This window comes from Talpa occidentalis, unplaced genomic scaffold (assembly GCF_014898055.3).
Source record: "Talpa occidentalis isolate TD23 unplaced genomic scaffold, MPIMG_talOcc4v2.1 talOcc4.4, whole genome shotgun sequence".
Taxonomy (NCBI): Eukaryota; Metazoa; Chordata; class Mammalia; order Eulipotyphla; family Talpidae; genus Talpa; species Talpa occidentalis.
In genome coordinates, this window is record NW_023604295.1 from 123,683,915 (window position 1) to 123,708,364 (window position 24,450).

At 38.5% G+C, this 24,450-nt stretch overlaps 1 protein-coding gene and 2 long non-coding RNA genes across 7 annotated transcripts in view; 1 reads left to right on the top strand and 2 right to left on the bottom strand.

The window, feature by feature from the left end:
- Positions 1 to 2,992: 2,992 nt before the first annotated feature.
- Positions 2,993 to 6,579, bottom strand: LOC119256985 (uncharacterized). 2 transcript variants are annotated; one of them, XR_008553996.1, is made up of 5 exons: positions 6,474 to 6,579; positions 5,163 to 5,286; positions 4,413 to 4,545; positions 3,900 to 3,969; positions 2,993 to 3,343 (listed from the first exon to the last, which is right to left on the bottom strand). It is a non-coding gene; the product is annotated as an uncharacterized LOC119256985 (long non-coding RNA). The 2 variants fall into 2 exon arrangements; XR_005127950.2 differs by having other exon boundaries at positions 2,993 to 3,561.
- Positions 6,580 to 6,683: 104 nt separating this feature from the next.
- LOC119257896 (uncharacterized) overlaps positions 6,684 to 24,450 on the top strand; it is a 69,435-nt gene continuing 51,668 nt past the window's right edge. The window contains exons 1-2 of the long non-coding RNA XR_008553997.1: positions 6,684 to 6,718; positions 7,889 to 7,992. This is a non-coding gene — a long non-coding RNA (uncharacterized LOC119257896). The remainder of the gene's footprint in view (positions 6,719 to 7,888; positions 7,993 to 24,450) is intronic.
- MME (membrane metalloendopeptidase) overlaps positions 18,169 to 24,450 on the bottom strand; it is a 94,530-nt gene continuing 88,248 nt past the window's right edge. For all 4 annotated transcript variants that reach the window (XM_037526248.2, XM_037526250.2, XM_037526249.2 and 1 more), the window contains exon 23: positions 18,169 to 20,233. In XM_037526248.2, coding sequence (XP_037382145.1) covers positions 20,134 to 20,233 — 100 coding nt within the window. In that variant the 3' untranslated portion in view covers positions 18,169 to 20,133. The remainder of the gene's footprint in view (positions 20,234 to 24,450) is intronic.

Sequence of the window (24,450 nt, forward strand, 5' to 3'; positions counted from 1 at the left end):
GAAACCAGAACTATGCAAAACATGAAAACACTGAAAGGAAAACTACCCTTAACATCCTTAGAGAGATAAGAAAAGACATTGCATCCTTGAAGAATGAACAAGATGATGAAAAACAACAGGGAGGGGGAGGGAGAGGGATCACAACAAGGATGGGAAGAGCACAAGAGACTATGGTGATGGTTCATGCATGACGTGGTGGTGGGAATTTTATGGGGATTACACCTGAGAGGAGAAATCAAACATTGTACAAAAATGAACAATGACATTATATATATATACACACACACACACACACATACACACACACACACACATATATATATATACACATATAGTAAAAAAAAAATCAGAAAAAGAACTCAAAAATTTAAAAAAGTGATAGCAGATACAAGGAAATGATACAATTAATGCAATGAAATTGAGAAAAACTCCTATTAAGAAGATGGTTATTTTGCTAAAGATGCTTAACAAAGCACTGGAGACTGTGTTTTTAAACAAAGAATTTTATTTTGTGATAATCCTGGGGGCTGGAAGTTGAAACCAAGGTATCAGTGGGCTGATTTCCTCTAGGGCCTCTGCTGTGTATGCAGATGGCCACAATTTAGATTGCTCCCCTGTATGAGTCTGTGCCCACATTTCCTCTTCTTACGGACACCCATCAGATTGAATTAGTGCTACCTAAATGGCCTTGTTTTAATGACCTCTTTAAAAACTCTTTCTCACATTCTGAGGTTCTGAGGGTTAGTGCTTCAACATAGAAACTGTTGTGGTGGGGGGCAGCATTTCAACCAATAACATAGATCAAAAAACCTAGAATGAAAAGTAGGGGAGAAAAGTAAAGAATGATAAAGGGTCAACAAGAGCCATATCTCAAAAATCTGAGCTCCAGAACAAAACAACAGGAAAAAAAAAAGAGTGGAAAATTATTCCCAGAATTATAAGACCCAAGTAGCAAGACCAAAAGAGGTTCTGATTATGCAAGAAAACAGATGAAAATAGACCTACACCAAGTCAATTATAAAAATAAATTTAGACTTCTCAGGCAAAAGGAAGAGCTTATAAAAATTAAGAGGAAAAGCACAGCTCAAACACAGAGCACCAGGAGAAAGACACCTTCAGACACAGGCCACAGTGAGAGGTATAAGACTGTGGGACAATGTCTTTGAAAATGTGGAGAAAAAAATATTAGACAAATTATAAGCCAAATAGAAAGTATACATAAATAAAATAAAATTATTTATCTAAAATAAAATTAGAATAAAGATGTGTTCAGACAGGTATAGTCTCAATAAATTATCTTGTAAGTACTTTTTTTCAAACTTCTCGAGGATGTGGCCCAGCAAAATTAGAAAATAAAGAAAGATACAGATTGGGTAGAGTCTCTCATCCTTAGGTTCCCTTTGAATGAACTGCAATACTTTAGGAAATACTAAGCTTTGGGTCCCACCTCCCAAACTTCTGAATTAATTGGCCTGGGATGAGCCCTGGTCTTTTAAAATTCCCACTTGCACTCCTGCAGGAAACAAGAGCAGGAGTGAATCTTCATGGTGATAAAGAAGAGATTCTTTGGGCCTCCCTGGTGGTGCAAGGGATTAAGACACAACCTATGACGCTGTCTGCAGCCTCTGCAGCACAAGTTCAATCCCCAGCCAGGGAGCAACCCACATGGCGTAGCAGACTTCTCCTGACTCGCCTGCTGCTCCCCTCAGCAGTGTGTTTCAGTCAATTCACCTGTTTTGCTCCCCACTCTGTCTCTGTGAATCCTCTCACCCCCCCACACCTCTGGCCTGTACCCCTGCTCTTGTATGAATAAATAAATAATTCTTTAAAAAAAAAAAAAGAAGAGATTCTTTAAAAGTCTCGCACTGAGAAGACAGTGCAAGTCATCTTGAGTGGAGCAGGTAGGAAAACTCCATGAGAAACTTCTTCAACAGATGAAACCCACAGGTGTCTGTGACAATGGTTTTCTTCACTTAACAATAGCTGTTAATATCACCCATTGGACTCTTAATCCTGTGTTGGATATTGCATTGTTATTTGGAAGACCTTGCATAGACCTCACCATTACAATATAGCATAAACTTCTTGTAGGAATATACATTTTTATGTATGTCCTTTGTGCCAAACATAAGTTTGCAAATGAGCTCACAAGTTGATTTTAGGAAGGATAAAATCAGCTGATTTACAACTAGATAAAGACCTCACCCACTATAGAAGTCAACATGTTTTTGTTGAATTAATGAAAAATTAACAGTTGCTCAGTAAATTTTTAAATCATTTCTTGAAAAATGCATTCTAATGAGTTGGAGCTGGCAGAAATGTGCAGTTGGTAGCTGATGAGAAACAAGATTCAGAGAAATACAGCATGTGTTGAGCTCTAACTTGTGATGGTGGCCTTTTTCTTGGTACCAAATAACTTCATTTGATACACAGGGGAAGCAGGGTTATCTTAACTCTGTTTGATGACTTTCTAATTTACTGAAAATGAATTTCAATATTTGTCTACAATTGAATTGGGTCACTGAAACAATCTTATTTTGCATGTTACTTGAATTCTATTCCCTTTGTGCTTTTAAGCAAACTAGAAAGGCGTATGAAAGTATGACCTGCATTGGGCTGTAAGAGGCTACTCCTGAGGTTCTGGAAGAGGGTGTCTGTGAAGCCTGTCCTTGTGTGTTTTTGTTCATGCCCTAGATTTTCAGAATCACATCCTGTCTACACTGAACTGAAACTTATGACGGATCTTTAATAGTTAAATATCTTCCAGTTTCCGGGCAATATCAATTTCCTCTGTGAATTGAAAACACGTTTGTCAATTTCACATGCATGAATCTTAGTGAATACAGTTCTAGGAGGCATTATAATTATTTGCCAGGCTAAAAGCTTTTATTTTTGTGAGCAATTAATGTAATTAAAATACTTGTTTATATCTGATGGCCTCATTTTCTGAATACTGTAGTGATCAGAGTAGAATAAATACATAGTGCTCAAATATTGGACTACATTTGCCTTCTGAATTTTTATTTGATTTTTCTGATTAATTTTGTTATATAATTCACAGCTGTTCTCTTGTTATCCTTTGTATTAATTGTATTGACTGGGTGCTGGCTGTCTTAGCTTCCTGGGACAGCCATAATAAAGTTCCATAAACAAGGTGGGTGAAGCAGTAGAAACTTCTTTCACAGTTTTAAAAGTCCAAAAGCAAGGTTTTCATTTGAGGGCTGTTCAGGAGAATCTGTCTAGTGCTTCTCTCTTAAGTTTTTGGTTGATTGCAGCAAACGTGGGCATTCCTTGGCCTGTGAATTCATCACCCTGATCTCTGTCTTATCTTTACATGGCCTTCCTATAAGGACACCAATCATTTTGGATTAGGATGCACTCTAATGACCTAATTTTAACTTGACCATGTGCAAAGACCCTATTTCTAACTAAGGTGTCATTTGAAATTTCACCAACTTGGGAAGAGGAGGTGGATACAGTTCAACCCATAACAGTGACATGTCCTTGTCAGGGATTGGTATAAGGAAGATGAATTTTTTCTTGCAAGAGTTGAATTGGGTCCTGAAGGGGCAAAGTACAAGGCCAGGCAGAGAGAGACAGAACATTTTGTAAGTGTGGGAACTGAAATTGATTGATTCCTTTGATTACTAAGGTACACTTAGGTCAAACACAAATGGAAAGGCTTTTTAAAAAATATATAAGTAGTGAAAAAGCTGAATTTCAGTTCCAGTTCTGCCCTTTTCCAACTAAGAAACCCTGTATAGGCAAAGCAACTTCTGCAAGCTTCATTTTCCTTGTCTGTAAATGACTGCTCTAACCCTCTAGGCTTAAATGATATAGTCTATGTAAAGAACACAGAACTGTATCTGTAATTTTACAGAACTCATACATAGACTTACCTTTCTCTTTCCCTTTTCTTTTCTTCTTTTCTCTATCCTTTATGTCTTAAAATTGACCATATTGGTGACTCTAAATAAATGGAAATGTTACAGCATCATATTGTGATTTTTTTCAAATGAGGGATTGAAGGATGAGTCTGCATATATATTGTGAAAATGGAGAGATTTTGAGTTGTTCTTTGTCTTCCATTCTGACTCTTGAAATAGATATTAGGATTAAGACATTTAGTCTTAACAGTTTCTTTTATTTATTTATTGTACTTTTTTAATATTTTGAAAGAACAGGCTTATTAGGAAAAGGAGAAAAAGAGAGGCATTTGCATAGTCACAGACAGGCAGGAGAGCTGATCAGCAATTCCTTTTAAAATGCTTTCCTCTGGCCTGGGAGACTGTCATGTGAATTCTCAGCATCCAGTGACTTGGGTGGTGATGGTGGTTATTGGATGAGCCAACAAGGTCATGAAAGCTATAAGGTCAGGTTTGTTATGTCTAAAATGCTTGCAAGCTACTCACCTGGTATTTATTAAGCTCGTACTCTGTGCCAGGCACTGTGAGAGAAGCTGAATGTCTGCTTTTGACAAGCTTGCCTTGGAGAAGAGTCACAAGAGAGAAGCACGAGACTCCAAGGACTCATTGAATTTATGTCCTGATGGAAAAGAAAGTAAAAAAAGTAAACTCTGCTTTAAAAAGTGATTATTATGAAAAAATGTGGGTACATGTTTTTGTTGTAGCTGTGTCGCTAGGAATCTACTTCCAAACAAAGCACACAGAAAAATTTCTGGGAAGTTTGCACAATATCACGAAGGCAGCCATATTGTCTACCAGACACAAATAACAATATCCTATTAAGTAAATAAGGAAAGAACTGTGAATCTAGTTAATAGTAATGGATGGGAGATGATAAAAATAAAGCAAGCATGGGCTCCTTTTAGGCTCTTATATTTACTGTTCATAGTAACATACTGTTCCCTGTTGCCCCCACCCCTTAAACATGTTGAGACTTCCCAAATGTTTCGATGAAATGCAATGTTGGAGCTGGAAAAGATTTTAGATATCAGTTAGTTCAACACAGAAGAGAATTTGAGAGATTAACTTGCCTTAGGTCACAGCCTCCTTTATGACAGTTTTCCTAACTTCTTGTTCTATTCGCTTTCCTTTAGGAATTGTTAATAAGAAACAGCAATAAGATCGTTTAACTTTTCTACTTGCCAGTTTTTCTATATATCTTGTAAATGGGAATAGATTTCTGTTTTTTCCCCGTACCTGACAAAATCAAGTGATCGGTTGGTTCTGAGATACGTTTTCATTTAAGCTTGGCTTGTTTAGAATAGAAGTCCTTGCCTTGGGAATCTTGAGTTTTTTCCTTCTTGCAATGTTCCTTCATTTTCTGTAAATTGACATCTTGATATAAATTATTTCTACGCATTTCAACTATTCCTCTAACTACTTGTAACCATTTGACTTTGATTTTCATTTGCTTCCAGGTTGTACGCTGCTCTCTCATGTTGGGTTCATCTTTATTTTTGTGTTCCTCCTTTGCTTGCTCGGATGGTTTTGCACAAGCTATTTTAATGGTTTGGCTTAATTCCAAATGATAAAATAGGTTAGTAATTAATCATATACTTACAAAATCCAGTTGATTTCAGAATGAACCATGGATTTAAAATCTTTTTCACTAACTTACTACTGGCCTTCCCTCATGCCTTTATTTGTATTTTTGGATTAAAAACATTATCTAATAATTATCAAGGCTGGAATGCTAAGACATTCTAAATTTGCACTTTGTTGTGCATAAGCCATAGGCATGCAAATAAAGTGATGGGAATATTTCTTAATAAAGCTTGTATCTTACGGGCATTTATTGCATAAATACTCAGTTTTCTTAGTGTCAAGAAAAAAGCAGTCTCTATCTTCTCTCTATAGACCTAAGTGATAAATAACCTTACTAGTCACCAGGTCAACCTGTGGCAATAGACATTTTGTAAGTCTATGTTGGCACAAACATTGTTTGACTTTGACTGTTGCGAAGCATGTTGGTAAGCTTATTAAAAATTTTCATATTGATAAAATCTTCCCCAACTCAGATTATTTGGACTGAACTATAGATGACTAATCAAGTGAAGCAGGACTCCTACGTGTGAGCTACGTATGTGGGTATTTGTCTCACTGGGCCAAAGCTGGGTTTATAGGCTCTGAGTTTTCTTGTTCTCTGCTCAGGGTCAGAAGATCTCTGGGCAAAAAGTCCTCTTAAAGAAGTGTTCTTTTCCTAAATCCTTCAGAAGTGCCTCCAGATGAACTGCCCTTGGGGGTAATAGGGAGCAGCTACACTTTTGCAGCAGTCCTTTCTGGGGAGCTCATGGAAGGCAGTATGAAACATTGATTGAGCAAGTTGTTTAACCTTTTGTAGGAATGCAACTGAAAAAATTTGAGGGGAGTTACAGTTCGTGGGTCCCACCTGTGTGCTTACAATTGGAAGACATGACTCAAACACCAAATGTCGCAACAACAGAGCTTATTTACAAGAGGGAAGTTGGAAGAGATGAAAAAAAGGCCACAAGTGGCTGTCCATCCTACCCCAGATATTGTTCGCAGTGTCCAGTAGGCCAAACCAAAAGCTACGCCTGAAGGACAACGCTGTCTCTCTTATCACAGCCTGGAGCTGGTGGCACTTCTGCAGTGGTGGACCAGGACCCAAGTCACAGTGACCTCCAATGACAGGTGATAATCACAGGTGGTGCTACTGAGGTAGCCAGCTGCAGTAACCTGGACACTGGGCGGGGCAGCGCTGGAGGCAACAGCAACAGGAGGCAGCTTTAGAGGTGACCAGGCACAGACCAGCAGCCCTGGTCAGCAGACAGTGCCACGGCAATCATGGGCAGCTCTCTCGGAGGCCTGGGACACAGCCAGTAGTGCCTGTCAGTGGGCAACCAGGAGGTGGTGTGGGTCGTGCTATAGGCAGGAGTGGCAATTGACTATCCAAAGTGATAAGGTGGAAATTAGTAGCGAAGTTCTGCCAGACCAGAGTATCCTAACCCTTCTGCAGGCCTGCCTTTTATGGCTTCCAGAGTCCCTTTTCAGGGTCCCTTATTCCTCTGCTTGCTCCCCAAAGTGGATGGATTTCAAAACCTGGTTGGCACTGTGATGAGGCCTGCCTTGCTCCTGGCATGGCAAGGGGCACAGGTGGGCTGGGCACTCTGCTGCACCACTGAACCAGGAGCCACGGAGCTTCTCTTACAGGAAGGATAAGTCATCTGATAACCCAGGCCAATTTAAGGTCTTTGCTTCCCATTTTCTTGGTCCATAATGACTATAAATAATGTTTCCACATAAATGAATTGCCGCTCAAATCTCTAGACCCCTATAGATACACCTAAGGTACTCCCAGAATCAGGGAGAGCACACAAGAGCCATCAAGACCGCTGCCCACTCAGGTCGCACAGCTTGGGCTTCCTCCTTATGTTAGGCTACCCTTTGTGCTCATCCTATTCCATCTCCTTTGGTCTCCATGTGAGTGCAGGACTCCTGCAGTCACTACTCTGAGATCAGAGTTTTAGTATATCTTCCATTCTGCAGCAACACTGCATGGTTGAACCTGCTGACTCCTACTGAAACTCATTTTATAAAATCTGGAGAATGTGTTACCAACCTCAATAAATGAGGTTCATGTACCTGATGGCTAGTTAGGATAAAAATTACTAAAACATTTGAAACAGATAAAAGTTTTGTTGTAAGTCAAAACAAGCCAGGGATAGGAGGGGAAAGAGCTACTAAAGTCTACATCCCTGATTAAGCAAGGAAATTGGTTGATACAGAGTGTCAACAAAGGAGCTGAATTTTATTGACTGAAAAGTGAATTGGGGCAAAGAAATGTGGACTTGGCTGAACAGCTCATTGGCTAGTCACAGGGCACCTCAAACATGAAGTATGAAGATGCTTTTCTTTAGATAACTGGAATTTTGAATTTCTGTTGATGCACTCTGCCTCTGCAGAGCCTCCTTCTCTTCTGTGATCTAAGTCTCCAGTAGAAGATTGACGATTGAGGAGCTCAGCTGAAGATTGTTCATTTTTACTTGCTCATGATATCAGAAAAACTGTAAGTAATGAGCTTCAAAGAGAAAAGTTTGGATAAGATTTTTCCTTTTTTGCTTTTAGTATCTAAAAGCAATTTAACCTTTAGACTCTGTCTTAGATGGTTCTTTAGGTCAATGTACCATGGCTGTGTAGGTGTTGTGTTAAGGTCAATAAAGTATTTCAGACTTGGAAAAATATTTGCCTTGAAAATTTGCAGGACTGTTAACATCATCAAAGACAAGAAATGTGAAATTAGAGATCCATGGAATACAAGATATTTCAGACACCTCAGAAATCTAGTTCAACTCTCTACTCTCCAACCTTTAGTGTTTTGTATAATTATTTTGTCACAGAGGAAGAAACAAAACCCAGAGAGGATAATTTCTTTAAACCCAGTTTGAGATGTATTAAATATATTTTCACAATATATTTAATTGTGTGTTTTATGGTAGATGGATTAAGGACAATGGCATAAACTCAGTGCATTGTCCCCCAATAGAAAAGAATTTGAGTGCTACAATGCTGTGGGTACTACACCAATCCCTCAAGGTACAATGGTGAAGAAGACAAACATGAAATCTTTTTTATCCACAAATTGTATTTATTGAGGTAAAGTAGATTTGCAACTTTGCATCTGTTCTGGAGACTATAGGTTCAAACCTCTATAACATACATTTTCTTACCCTGCCCACTATTCCTCTACCATGCTGCATTGCTCGCCTTCCCTCCTCCAGTTTTCTCTATTTTGCTGTTAATTGTTAAGAGTTTATTAGTACTTGGTTTGGACTGACCCTTTTCTCTATTTATCTATAGCCCACTTATAAGTGATAATATCCTACATTTGCCTCTCTCCTTCTGACTTATTTCACTTAGCATTATCCTTTCCAGTTCCATCCATGTAGTAGTAAATGTCATTTCATCTTTTCTGTAGCTGAATAGTATTCCATTTTATATCCTTACCACATTTTTTCCTAATCCACTGCACTGTTCTTGGGCACTCAGGCTGTTTCCATAACTTAGCTATTGTTAATAGGACTGCAGTGAACATAAGAGTACATATATCCCTTTGAATTATGTTTTTATATTTTTCAGATAGATGTCTAGGTGTGGAATTGCTGGGTCACATGGTAGATCCATTTTTAATAGTTTGAGAAGCCTCCTACCATTTTTCTATAGGGACTGCACCAGTCTATATTCCCACCAGTCTATATTCTCTATATCCTTTCCAACACTTGTTATTTCTGATCTTTTTGATGTGAGCCATTCTTATGATTGTGAGGTGGTATCTCATGGTGGTTTTGATTTACATTTCCCTAATGATAATTGATGATGAGCATTTTTATCACATGCCTATTGGTTGTCTATGTATTGTCTTTGGAGAAGTATCTTTTTAGCTCTTCTGCCCATTTTTGATTTAATTGTTTTCTTTTTGTTGAGTTGCATGAGTTCTTTATATATTTTGGATATCAGTCCTTTGTCAGATGTGGTATGTACAAATATTTTTTCCCATTCAGTAGAGAGTCTTTTTTGTTTTGTTTTGTTTTATTTTTTTCTTTTGTTTTACTGGTAGTTTCTTCCCCTGCTCAGAAATTTTTTAATTTGATGTAGTCTCATTTGTTTATATTTGCTCTTGCTTTTCTTGTCTACAAAGACATCACTGAAGCCAATGTCATGTCTTATATCCATGTCAATGTCTTATATCCAAGACATGAATTCTTGTGTCTTTTACTAGGTTTCTAGTTTCATGTTAGTACAAATACTGTTTTCACTGAAAATCAGGCTTTAACATTTTAAATGTACTTGCTAAGTTTAAACATCTTAGTTCAGTAATGTAGATCCCTATAATTTGGCCCAATCCTACCTTGAGAAGTGAATTTTCCTCTGGTTAATTTTAGACAATCTAATTGACTCTTTGAAGGACTGAAAACCAGCATTGACTCAGGTTACTCTCTTGGCATTCACAAACTGCTATTTCCCCTTAGAAAAATCTGTCGATCTTTTAAAACCAGCTCTATGGTGCATTTTCCTAAAGCCTTTGCAAATATTTGCAAATGGATGTTGTCTCCTCATTTGAACCCTTTCATCATTTCCACCGGGGGATTAAATCCTATATGCTAGTTACCCTGACTTATGTAAACCCCTTCAAATTAGTATTAGCAAACATGTGAATTAGAAAAAGGAGCCCCTTTCTCAAGATAAAATTCTAACATTTTAAAATAAGAAAATTATAGACATGTATGGGAAAAGATACAAACACACAAACCTATTTTATCTACAGGCAGTCCCCTAGATTATGTTGCTTTGGAGGGCCACTGTGGTTTTGCTGAACAGATTGTGAGTTGCCTTTGCCGGTCAGGGATGTGTTGGTAAATGCTGAGCAGCTAGCTCTCTGGGGAAAATCAACAACCAACTGACCAACTAACCAGCCAGCTGATCATGATATGCAGTGTGGGATAATTTCAAGCCACCAATAGGACATCAACTGGCAACATTTTCAAAAAAATCATAAAATGTGACCTGGTAAGAGCTGGTTCCAGCACATTCAGTACACGGGGATAGGCTGCGTTCATTGATTTCCCTATCTATGGAACTCAATATCTACTGAGGAAGGCTTGAGTAATGTTAATATGGAACTTGCAGGTGTTGTACATTAGAATCTGAAACTCCTGGTGTTGCTACCAGAGACAGCAGGCTCTTGCCTGTAGGATTATCATTTCCTTATTTGTAATGTTTGAACAGTAAATCAATAAGTCTTTTTTACAACATGCTGCTGAGGCTGAAGTGCAGAAGTTCCCAAGAACGTAGCAATTCATTAGCTTGCCTAAGGTAAAAATACTCTCTATAAATAAACGTTCAGGAAAATGCAGTGTGCCAAGTGCAGTAAAATCTCAAAGCTGCTTTTTGATTAGTATTTCCATGGTTCTGGTGCTCTGTTTTCTCAAAGCTTTGCCTAAACAATTTATATTTTATCTACTTTAGCGGGTAAAGCTATAAATACTTTCCTGACATATTAGTGCTTATACAAGAACAGGACTCTCAGTAGTTAATTACTTTGCATGCTGAGATGAAAGGTGGGTGATAAGCAAGCCTTGTTAAGTGTCAAATACCTAACCTCTGCAAGATGAATTATGTTTATTTTATAAAGGCCAAAGTTTTTACTTTGCATGAGTGAATAAATTATGACTACTTATATTAGTTTAGAATAGTGGCAAATCAAATTGGTCTCAAATTGGTGCTGTATCCATATAACTCACTCTTTAATAACAGTTAAGTGAAGAATAGTACATATTTTTGATCAGGTTTTTGTAATTGCATATATTTTACTGTTAGAAGATAATATCTAGGCTTCAGTATTATTTTTAGAAAGTTTAAATAATTCTGAAGTATTCCATAATAAATATTTACTTTTATCTTGTATGTTCTATATAGCTGCTGTGAAACATTAGCACCAACTTAAAGGAACACTAATGTATTATTACTGTTCATTAGGTGAGGACCTGACAGGCTGTCCTGGGCTAAATAGGAGCATCAGTAGGGCTTGCTGCTTCTGCTCTAGAGAAAAATCTGTTTTCTCTGTCTTTTACAGGTTCTAGAAGCCATCTACATTCCTTGGCTGTGACCCCTCAATTTATCTTAAAAATTAGGCAAAATGACCAAATTCTCACATCACTCGCATCATTCTCAGCTATTTTTCTGCTTCCTTCTTCACTTTTAAGGACCGTATTATTGGGTTGGGCCTGCTTGGATCACTCAGGCTAGTCTGGCTTTTTTAAGGTCAGTTGATTAGCAAACTTAAATCCACCTGTAACTTTTACTCCCATTTGCCACATACCCTAACACATTTATAGGTTCTTGGACTAGGACAAGGACATTATTTGGGGGGAAGGGAATTATTCTGCCCGTGACATTTCCGAATGACAAAATGTCTTTACATTTTTACATGTTATTTTCAAGGAAACTAAGTTTCAAAGGAATAAAATAGCTTTCCCAATGTCTTTGGGCCAATAATATATTCCAAGCAAAGTGAAGATACTTGCATAAACTGTTTCTCTCTCAGTTATAATTCATTTCATTTTGAGTGTGTTCTTGCATTTGCTCTTTTTGCTTTTGAAGAAATCCACTGCTATTTAAAGGATTACACATTTTGTGCCTTTTCCATTTCAAGAGCGTCTAGCAAGAAAAATGATTCAAGAGTGATCAAGTAAGAGACCTACCTAGAAAAAACAATTCTAGTTTTCTTGGAAAGACTCATGGTTTTAAGGGCCCACAGGCTTATCTAGGGTCAAGGAAGAGTCAAATGTAACCACAAAGGTGTTAAATTCCAGTGTAGTTGAAAATACACTGCTGGCAACTGGTTCGGTCTCTTTCCTATAGTGGAGCGTGTTATCATTACCATTCTGAAGAGGAGGAAATTGAGGCTTAGAGAAGCCAAATGCTTGCCATGTAACCATTTGGCTGCTCTTTCCTTTGACCCTGGGTGTCCTTGGGTCTCTGTCTGGATTTAAATTTTTCCATAACACTGCCCCCAGTTCTTCTGCAAGATGGCATCTTTCCCCATCCTCCAAGGGGTTTGGTTTACAAAACATTCCACCTGCCTACCCTCTGGTTTTGAGAAAGCCTTGATCCTGACTCAGATTTTAAGTTAGAGACAATGGAGATGCAGAGAAATTTGTTATTTGCGTAGTGCAGAGATTTAGCAATAGAATTGGAGAAAGAGTTGAATTCTAATTTCCCGGGAATAGTATGAATGTTACCCTTATCACACATCTGCTAGCAAATGCAAGAATGCACAGGATTTCTTTCAAAGTATAATTAAATGGAATAAACTTTGAGAACTTTGCCCTGTTACAGGACATATCAAAGATATGTCCTGTGGATAATGCATCCTGTGTTAACAATCTCAGGGTCTCTACTCCCCTCTGCAGTGTTCAGAGCTGCGACCACATAAATTATAGACCCCTTCTTACTCTTTTGTTTCCTAATTTTGTATACACAGTATATTTAGCTAAAATATTTCTCTACCTTCTTCTCCGATTGTTAAAATATTCCTTCCTCCAGAATGTCTTTGGCATAGGAAAGGAAATCCCTCTGAATTCTCAAATTTTGTTGGCATAGACAAAATGTAAGGTGTTTGTATACTTTCTAAGGTCTCTAATATACTAAAAAGGCAGCTGTTTTCATTTGGTTTTGTCTTCTAGTGGACCCAGTGGAAGATAATCTGGTAATAAGCACTTTCATGTGCAACATAGGGCATTACCAACAAAAGTCACCTGATGTTTAATCATTGAATAAGTGAATGGAGGTAGTGGGCAAATGTAGTGACAAACCAAGAGTATTACTTTATCGTGTTTTTATCTATCTACTTTTACTTTTGCTTCTATATAGCATCTTGAACATAACAGATGTTCAATGTTTACTGAAATACTTGTTTAAGATACATTATGTTCTCTTAAAAATAGCAGTCAGGTAAAGACACTGGAAAATATATTGTTTATCATTAGTTTTCTTAAAAGATCTTTTGGGAATTATTTGCTACAAAGGAGTTGATGCTGCTCATGATGCAGAGAACGTTGATATTTATTTACATAAATTTTGGACTTTAGCATATGTTGGTTTTGGTCATTTTTTAATCTCTGTAAATTTGGGCAAGTCAGGTAACCAATCTGAAACTCAAATTCACCTTCTATAAAATAGTGGCATGAAGATGAATTTCACAGATTAGTTATATTAAAAGAAAATGCTATAGAATCAATCCAGATTATATACCTTGCTTACAATAAATAATATTGTTCCTTTCCACCCCCTTCCAGCAATGGCTTTTAATTTTCTCAACGATGAAATCTAACTAAGATACATGATGTCTTTATTTTGTTCACACAAAAATAAAGTTAATACTTATTCATAGTTTAATAGGCACAATGTCATACAAAGTGCTTTGCAAGGCATGTCAGGAGTATTTTGTATTACTGGTGTTTTGGACATCTGCTGGTCTTCTTTTGGGAAACTACACTTCTCTTACTCTGTAAGGTTATTAGTTTTTATAATTTCTTTTTTAAAAGATTTATTTATGCATACAAGAACTGGGGTGCAGGCCAGAGGTGTGGGGAGTGAGAGGATTCACCAGAGACAGAGTGGGGAACAAAACAGGCAGACTGACTGAAATACACTGCTGAGGGGAGCAGCGGGTGAATCAGGAGAGGTCTGTTGCGCCATGTGGGTAGCTCCCTGTCTGAGGATCCAACTTGTGCTGTAGTGGCTGCGGATAGCTTCATAGGTTGCATCTTAATCCCTTGTGCCACAAGGGAGGCCCAGTTTTTACAGTTCTGCAGTATCCCACTCTCCTGTATCCTAACCACAGACGTAGGCATATTTCCAAAATGGGGTCCTCTAGGATTTGTAAATGCAACTGCGGTGGAGTTTGTCCTTCCCTGGGGAAGGGAGAATCCTTAATCCTGGGCTTGGTGGACACTCATGGCTTTATTTTAAAGTAAACAATAAGCAACAATAATAATAATGAAAAAAAACAAACACACAGAAACGAGCCCCAATCACTCCTGCTTGTCCCACATATGGCAGTGTGGATCAACAAAATCTCTCGTTTTGACTAAACAAGAGTTTGATTTTCACATTTGCCACTAACGTCAAATATGAGCAGTGAGTAATCTGGCAATACCTGTATCCTGTTGCCATCTCCCTGCCCCGCCTCTAAGTTTTATCATTTAGGTCTGATTGCTGTGTAATTTATTGGCTTCTGTTTCTTTGTCATATGCTGTAACCTTAACCTTGGTCAGAGTTTGGCAAATGTTAGGGTTTTATGTGAGATTGGGTGTGGGGAAACCAGCTGTGGGAGGGTTTTATATGGGGAATGGAGGTAGGGAGACCAGCTGGGAGAGAGTTTTATATGGGAGTGGGGGTGGGGAGACCAGCTGGAAGAGGGGGTAGTCAATCTTTCAGCAAGCCCCCTGTAGCACCAGGAAGGGCACAGAACAGGATCTCTATGATTCTGGCAGATGGGTAAAGGAGAGTCCTGGAGCCCTCAGTGGTTTTCAGGCTTTTATTGAGTTTTTTTTACAAGGAAGGGGGTAGGGGGTCGGGAGGCTGGCAGGCCTCCCAGCCCCTGGGGAATCTTCACTTTTTCTGGGCTCTCTGGCATTCTCTCATGGTCTCTGCTTATCTGCTGGTTCTGCTCTCTTCTCGTTCTGTTTGCTTGATCTCCTCTCGTTCTGTTGCTCTTGTTCTTCTCATTCTCCTATTCTTCAGCTGGTGTTCCTGTAATGCTGCCCCTATAAGCCCAGTCTCTCAGCCCAGGTGTGCCCACCTATGCATGCCCAAACCCTACTCCAGGTGTCTGCCATTAGGCGTGCGTGTAGGGCCCCAGGGATCCATCATTAATGCTAATGGCAGGAGAGTGGAAAAACCTGATAATTTTTCACTTACCCTACACCCCCCTAAACATAAATGCTTAAGAATACATGCTTTGTTCTCAAAGAACCACCTCCAGCCCAGTCAGTGAAGGCTCCACCTCTATTCCCCTGCCCCATGTCCAGCAGTGAGTCAAAGCCACCTGGTAAATCTGCGATTCAACTATTGTTAAGTCCTCTGCACCAAATTCCTGGAATCTGAGTGGTCAAAGGTACCAAACTATATAGCTTCTTAGATCTATTAACATGCTAAATGGAGGGGAATTCTATTTCACATTTTTGGTCATTTCTTTGATATTATAAAGCTGCCATGAACATCTTAGCATGCAAGACATAAATGCTATATTTCAGGGAATATAAGGCATTGATAGAAAGTGTGTTGAAGGATTTACACCAAGGCAATCAATAATCCAGGTTCTTGACCCCATTTTTTGTCATCGTAAACGTTTATGTGTAGTTTAATTTGACATGCTCAAATCAGATGACAGCAAATTCATTTATCAGAGTGGAATCAGATATTAATATGCCCGATACTTGAAAAAAATTGTTTCTGTGTAGAAAGGAAATCTAGAAATATAAAGATTAGACACAACGGCTAGACTGTCCTTTTACTCAAATCCAAGTTGAGAGCTCCTCGTTATTTCTGGCAAGAGTCAATGCTCATTTATCTGCCAGTTTTCTCTCGTACAATCTAGATGTTCTGTTTATCAAACAACAAAATGCAAGCACAGTAGAGGGGCTTTGAGGGTGAAAATGTTAGTCATGATTCTCATTGGACATGCAAGCTATAAAGGAGTGAAATTGAGAAAACATTGTTAAAGAAAAGATTGAAATGTAATAAATATGAGTCACTTTGAACCCAGTCCCCTGTGTTTCCTTTTCCACCTATTGACCAGAAGTCAAGAACCTCAGTCCAGAGATGGGGCACGAGGAGACTTTTGACTCTTGCCTAGGTCACCTTATTATAATTGTGACTCTATTGCATTTGGCAGCCTTTTTACTTAACTTTTTTTTTAAAGATTTATTTATTGATCAAGAGCTGGGATACAGGCCAGAGGTGGGGGAGGGTGAGAGGATTCACCAGAGACAGAGCATGGAGCAGAATAGGCAGAAGGACCGAAAGCACTGCTGAGGGGAGCAGTGGGCGTGACAGGAGGGGTCTGCCACGCCATGTAGGCATCTCCCTGGCCGGCAGGGGATCGAACCCATGCTGCAGAGGCTGTGGACATCTTCACAGTGCTGTGTGCAACCCGTTGCGCCACCAGTGAGGCCCCATTTTTACTTAACTTTTGAAAACAAGTGAGATCAGAAAACTTGTTTGGATGGGATGATGAAGACAAGAAAATATTGATAACATGATTTTTATCATTCATTTTCAAACAACTCAATTTGAGACCAGCAGGAAGTATAATACCATGGAGATAAAAGTTCCATTTTGCCTTAACATTTTCTAAGACATAAATGTTGTGGGGTTTTCCATGTGGGTGGGAGAGGATGGAACAAAGGTGACCAGGAGCAAAGTATAGGGAATATAGTAAAGCAATAGTATGAAAAAATGTTTTGTTTTTTTTTTTCTATTTTTGAGAGCGGAATCTGATAAAAAAAGATTTCCTATCTTCGAAAGGGTGGAGTTTTATTTCTATCAATAACAGCTTCTACTTGGAAAACTCCCTCTGTGGCAACAGGAATGATAAAAGCATTTGAGAAGATTGTAACAGCAGCACAGATCCAAACTCAAATAAACTTTGATTCTTGTTCATTGGATTATAATGTGCTCTAACTGGACTCAGACATTTACATGGGAGATTGAGATTACCTTATCCAATGATTCTTAACTAGGGACAAGCAAAGAGCAAGGCAGCAGTAGACACATTCTCCTCTTACTGGAAATTGGCAATAGAATCCAATTCTCTTTCATTTTAGATGGAAAAAGCAGAGACCCAAGAGAATATGTCAAATGCCTGAGCATTCCTTGTCATGAGTGGCGAAATATGACTAGACTAAGAAAGGACTCCTCCCAAGACAGCATTTTTTCCACCTTAAATCTAGGATTCATCATGAAGGCTGCTAGAACTTTTTCCTCTCATCATCCCTGAGTTAAACTGGCTCCCAATCCTTAGTGTATCAGCTTCTAATCTCTTTCCTTGAATAGGATTCTGCCATGGTGGAACTGGAGTTATGTGTGAGACTACATGTAGAAACTACATGTAGATCTTCACCTGAGGGAACAACTCCAAATAACTGTGAGTCTTAGGCAAGGCCATAGGCCCCATCCAACTCAACAGCAGTGTGATGTACAATTAGTAATATCTTCCTGTATCAGGTAAGGGGAGTGTGTGCTTTCTGACTTTGGTCTCACCCTCAGCTCCAGAAAATCTATTTCTAGAGACAGGAGATCCAGAAACTGCAGAAATTTACCCCACACCCCACTGGATAATTTCACTCAAGTTCCTTCCATAGAGATAAAAGCCTGATATTTAAAGAGCTAGTATTGGAAGTCTAGTGCCTTTTTATAATCTGTAGTAGTCACTCCTCATTTCTGGGTAGTTCAGGTGCTCTGACAGGATGGAAATTAATATAGATAGTTGTGCTGTTTAGAGGTGGGCATTCCTATTGTTCCATCTAATCATATTACTTAGAAATATATTTATTTTAAGCAAGTTTATAGTGAGTATAATTTGAATTACCCAGGAAAATGGTGGTAGTGATAAAAAGGAGGGAAGATAAGGATATTCAGGTTGAATCTACATTTTAAATATTTATAATAATTTTTGAAGGAATTGTAGAAAGGAGTCCATAAAAACCCCAAGTAAAAAAAAGATGATAATATGCGAACATGTTCAGAACTGCACTACTTATGACAGTCCCAAGTGGAAAGCTTCTCAGGTGCCCATCAATAATGGAATGATGAGCTGTGATCTAGCCGCACAATAGAATATTAGTCAGCAATAAGGATGAGGAAGCTGCAATCAAAGGGAACAATGTAGATGAATCCCACAAATGCAATGCCAAATACATACTGATTGATTCTATTTACATAAAAGAGAAAAACCTGCAAAACTAATCTATGATCCTAGAAGTCAGGATAGTGGCTATGCTTGGAGGAGTGTAGCGAAGGTAGGGAGACAGGGCTCCATGGCACTCAGAAAGTTCTGTTTCTTCCAGGTGCCATGACAGGGCTGGGATCGTTTGGAAAACGTCCACTGAACTGTACCCTTATGCTTTGTGCAGTTTTTGTATATGTTATATTTCAATAACTTTTTTTTTTAAAAGGTAAACAATGGCATCTCCTTTCAAGTGACCGAAAACCAGCACTCCTTTTCTGGATAGAAATTCCTTCACTTTTATGTTTTGTTAGGAAAAACAATGGCTCGGGAGGTGCATCTCTTTTGTAAAATAGTAATCAACTAGTAAATTGAACTGAACTAGCCAATAAGACAGGAAAGGAGAAAACCAAAAAAACCTCAAAAGATGAATGCCCATCAGACCCCTTAGAGTCCCTCTCAGAACTCGATGTGAGTTAGCATTTCAGAAGCAGGTCCCTGGAGGCACTGAAATGCCCATTTCTTTTCAGAAATGCTCTTTCCAAAGCTAGACACTGGCAAAACAGGCTTAGTGAATAATGGACTCACAATTTCAATTTATTATCAAAATATTTCCATCAGATGACAAACTTGGAAAGATAAGGAGATGCAGAGCTACATAGATGCAGTGTTGCCCTGTGATCATAGCCACCGTCAAGGATGGATTTAATTCTGAAAATTCTGCTTGTAAACCATACGTCTTATGTAGCTTTAGACAACCGTCCGATAGCAATGTTTAATCCAAAGTTTGTGCTTCAAGCTTTTCATCAATATGATTTATAAGTTTAAAAAAATCTTAAATCTTCATCTGTACATCTCTTTACAGATCTTAGTTCATAACTATTTATCTCAGTCTGAAACTTCAGTATTCAATGATTACCTAGAATAACAATTACTTAGTCATAAATGTAGTTCATTAAATATAAAAATTGTTATTTATACATTACTACAAATTTTTTAAAAAGACCAAATTTTGAGAGAGAGAGAGAGAACAAGAAATTGCTTAAAAAATTGCAGGGAGCCTTAAGAATTTCAATATCAGTCAAAGCAGGTACAACAAGAAACAGTTTTAGACATTCATTTTAGCCCTAAGAGTGCTTAAAATAAAGTGATCTCAGAATGAATAACCGATGATTGCCAAAATGATTTTAAAACTACCTAAGTTCCAAGGCCCCAGTATGTATAAGAAATCTTTGGAAGAGTTTTGAAGGCGCATAAATGTTGCAAAAAAAAAAAAAAAAGTAAAACTAAGTACTTAGGCAAAGTGTTTCTAACTATTATGTCACCCTGTCTTTTTGGTACCAACTGTATTCTTCAACCCCTCCTTTTTCCCTTTGGTTAGAAATCCTGGCCTACCTCAATTGGTCAACAGTTTTCAAGAGACAACATCAAATAGGCAGATCATGAGAAACAAATGAATAGTGATATTATCTTTAGAGATGGAGCATTATTTACACAGTGAGAAGTGAGTGATTTGATAGACATTCGACTCCCTCCTTTGTCCACATCTTTTCAGAGATTCTTTCTTACTATGATATTCTTATCTCTGAACCACCCAAAGTAGTGACAATGACCACAAAGGCCCCCCTTCTCTCAGATAGTGCTCCTCAAATCTGTGGTGTTGGCAAGTCGAGTTGAGAGCAGCACCACTTCTGAACATCACCAGACTCGGCATTTCTTTTCTGGATTCATGTATGAGTTCTTGCGGCAGTGAAAGGCTTCTGAAAACTCAAGGGAGTTCTGTAAAGTCCCAATAATCCTGTGACACAAACCAAAAGAGTCACGTCAGTCAGCATTTAGCACTCAAGTCCAAACCTTAAGGGGGCTCTAATGAGTTTCCAACTTAGGCCCATTGAGTGAATTTGCAATTTGCAACTTAAAGGAAACAAAGGTCTCACTTATAGCAGGAATGGAGAGGATCCAAATAAGGGATCAGGAGAAAAAAAAAACTATAATAAAGTAAAAATCAAAATCAACAGGCAACTATAAATCAGAGACACACTGGGGCGTTGGCGGGGGGAGGGAAGAAGGTAGAAGGATGAAAACAAGGGTGGGAAGAACACAAGGGACCGAGACCATGGTGACAGGTCATGGGTGGGAATTTCACGGGGACTATAACCAAGATGAAAATGCATACATTGCACAAAAATGAAAAATGATGTAAAAATATGTAAAATAATTTAAAATAAATAGAGAAAAATAACTTAAAAAAATAAAAGGAAATAAAGAACTGGGTGGAATGAGTCTATTCCCACCATTAACAGAGTTTTTAATGGCAAGGTAACAAAGCACAGGAGTGAAGAGCACGGATTTTAAAGACAGACTCTGTGGTTTGCGTCCTGGTTATGAGTGGTATTTCCTTAGCCTCTCTGTGCCTGTTTTCTGTAAAATGCATAGAATAATAGTACTTACCTCTTAAGATTGTCATGGGGAGTTAATTTACCAACTACATGTGTTTCAAATTTGGAACTGCAGTTATTATAGGAAGAGTTTGGTCAAAGAATAAAATCCTGATTTTTCACTCTGTCTTGGAAGGGCTCACACGATAACTTAAAAAATAGACTTTAAATAGATATTTGTTGATTTGACTTAATAGGGAAGATAACAAATTATTTTTTTTCCAAAAGAACTCCATAGATATCAGCTATTAGACTCAGTCTGAATAACTGGAAAGGGCAGTTATTCAGGGCAAAATGCCAATTTCTTCTTATCTCTGACCCCAATGGGCAAAAACAACACTGTCCACCCACTATCGGCACCAAGCAGCATCTGAGGGGAGAGACAGGTCAGGACAGCGATGCAGAGGTTTTCCCGTCAATCCCGAAACAGTGCCTTCCCTTCTTTGCCCCCTGGGGCTACCCCACCCACCCACCCACCTTGGATGGGAGGGAGGGGCTGAGAGACAAGCTGACTGCAGTGGAGGAGGCCCAGGAGCTCTCCGGACATGACACCCTCTCTGCCTTCCAAACCTCTCGCCACTCAGTAGTCAGTGTGAGCTTTTAAACTTAAATCAAATCCCATAATCCTCTTACTTATAACCTCTCAGGAGGTTGAATGAAACTCAGACTTGACTCCATGATCTCTGAAATCCTGGTGGCTCCACACTAGCTCCCCGATGCCTCATGGTTTGAGCCTCTTCCTGTTTCTCATGAGCGCCAAACTGCACTGATCTACTTGCCATACTTCAGACCGCCCAAGCCCTTTCGTCTTCAGGGCTTGCTGCTCCTACTGATCCTACTGTCTGGAAAGTAACTTCCCAGTTTCTAAATGGCCAATTCCTTCTCTGCCTTCACACCTCTGCTTCAACATACCTCCTTCTAGGTATTCTCAAAATAATGACCAGATTAGTTTCTCCCAGTTTGTCTGGCCCTATCCTAGCACTTATTACAATGTGCAATGATTTGTTCTCTTTTACTTCCTATCATTCTCCCTACATTGTAATTGTTCTATATACTCTGCTCCCGGCTGCACCCCAGAGCCCAGCACCGTGCTTTGCATACTGCAGGACACCTTGCAAATGGGATGAATGTGCCTGTTGCCTGCCACAGTACTGACATATATGGGAGTAATAGTGCAAGAAAAAGCTTTCTCGTGTTTTTACTATTTACTTGCTACCATGGAACAACTAGTAGAGAAAGAAATTTCCTTTCTCTAGCCCCACATTCCAGGAAAGAAAGATCCTTATCGAATTTCTTAAAGTCTGATTTCCTAATGTGTCACCAGTGACATCTCTCAGTCCTCTCCACCACAACTGCCCTGTCCTTCAATGAGGCTGCAGTTTTTTGCAGTATGTTTTTCAGATATGTAGAGAAGTCTTAAAGATGAAAGGAATCTTCCCAGTCTGGGAATGGGGTGTGGAGGTGAGGTGGGGGCTAAAGCTTGGGAATTTGCATGTTAGTTCACTTGAGAAGACTGGACTGCCCGAGTTAAGAAGGGCCCAGTAATGGCAGGTTGTGTGAATGACAGGGACAGGTGTTTACTCTGAGTAAGGCCTCTGTGCCTCTGATAGGATGTCAGGCAGCTATCAGGAGCCTAAACATTAAGAAGAGTCATTCCTGAGCCCTTTGACAAAGTTCACTGGGAGGGAATGGAGTCCCTTGACTTCAGCTGGAGCACTTGCCACTGTAAGGATGTCAGCTGACCATGCAGGCTGCAGATGGATGCAAGTTCCTAATTTCTGGGCCCGTGTAATGCCTCTGTGTTCTCATATAACTTTTAAAAGAGACACACTGAAAAGTACTGAATTAAATTTCTCATCTTCTGGCTTAAGGTAGGCATTTAGAGCTTGAATTAATTTTGCTATAATAATAATAATAATGTGTCATTACTTATATCTGAAAGTGTAAGAACACATTCACTTGATACATGGTCAAGGTGACCACACACACACACACACACACACACACACACACACAAACGAATAAAAACATTTACTCATCAGGGATTGATATTGGTCTTTAGTCTTTTAGACTGAAGGCTCTGACACTGAGCCAGAGAGGAGCTATGATTCATCTAATCCAAAAGCCTCCCCTATTCAGAATATTTTCTACACTGGCTGACACAGTCATCAAAGCAGCCTGGGTGATCCTCAAACTGAGGCCTGAGCTCCTGGATGGGCAGGGAAAGCATTTGAATCTTTGAACGGAAGAGTTGCTCTTTTTGTTTTTGTTTTATTAACATTTGTTCAAAGGTTTGTGAACAGATGTAATCATATGGGAAAAGTGCTTCAATATAAATGTTCAAACCCATGACTTAATTCTACATTTGTTATAAAAACATTAAAGAAATTAAAAAAAAAAAACCTCAGTACAAAAAAGTCTTCACAAACACCACACCGATGCAGCAGAGCAACATCCAACTTGAGATGCACTTAGCTCCTCATCTCACCCATCTCTTCCACCCAAAGCCTGCACTTAGATAATTTGATTCTGGATAATTAGGTCAACAACTTACTAGGGCTTCACTTATTTTCCTAGGTCTCTAATTAGTGTTTGGTGGCTTATCATGTCAAATCTTTGAATAGATGATAGAAATAATCTATTTCAAAAAGTGGATATATTATTAATAAAAATGAATCTTCTCTAAGAGCAGGATCATAGTTCATTAATATCACATAGAATACTTACACAAACTTCATGTTATATGAAAACTAGGTAGTTTGTGTTCACAATAACAAGAGAATAACGAGACTTTTATTACTTCTAAAAGTGACTTACTTGAAATTTTTATCTCATTGTATGAAAGTTTATTGTATTACCACTATTTATTCCCTTGACAAACAATCATGTGTATTAAAAAATGCCAAAGAGAAGGGTGTTGAACACCATGTGGCCAAGAATAGCCTTTATATGCTGTAACATATCTGCCTGCTGCTGCATGCGATTTATTGGATGTTTGAATAACTAAATGAGTCTTTTGCAATTATTGGTCTCCTGATAAATTTTTGTTATCTCTTATAAATGAATCACTAATCTAGTAAGGTTAACTAGTTTCATTTTTGAATAAATGAATCAATTTTTATCATTAACTAATGCTCATGACTCTTTTAAAGTTATGCTGATCAGCCTAAGTTTCACTATCCAGTCACAAAGAAATAAAAGCCTGAATAGATTTGTAGGTATGGGCTAAAGATTAACAACTGCCAACAGGAATTCTACCAGGCTCACACAAATCCACACTGACATTTACAGAATATCAGAAACCAATGCTAATATTTAAGGTAAATGGAGGTAACATCAGTATTTCAAAGAGTGCTTAGCCTATAGACACTAGATCATGGAGTAATAAGGGACAAAATAACCATATTATTTGAAAATGCCTACCCAAAACACAGAAAGAATATTCATCCAAAAGTAATTGAAATTAAGTGTGGAAAATATTTCTTGCATTATTATTGGTATTAGTTTTGTAAAGTGCCCTTTTATTCAGACTGGAAGATTATAATTATAATCTGACTGGAAGATTATATCAAGTAAA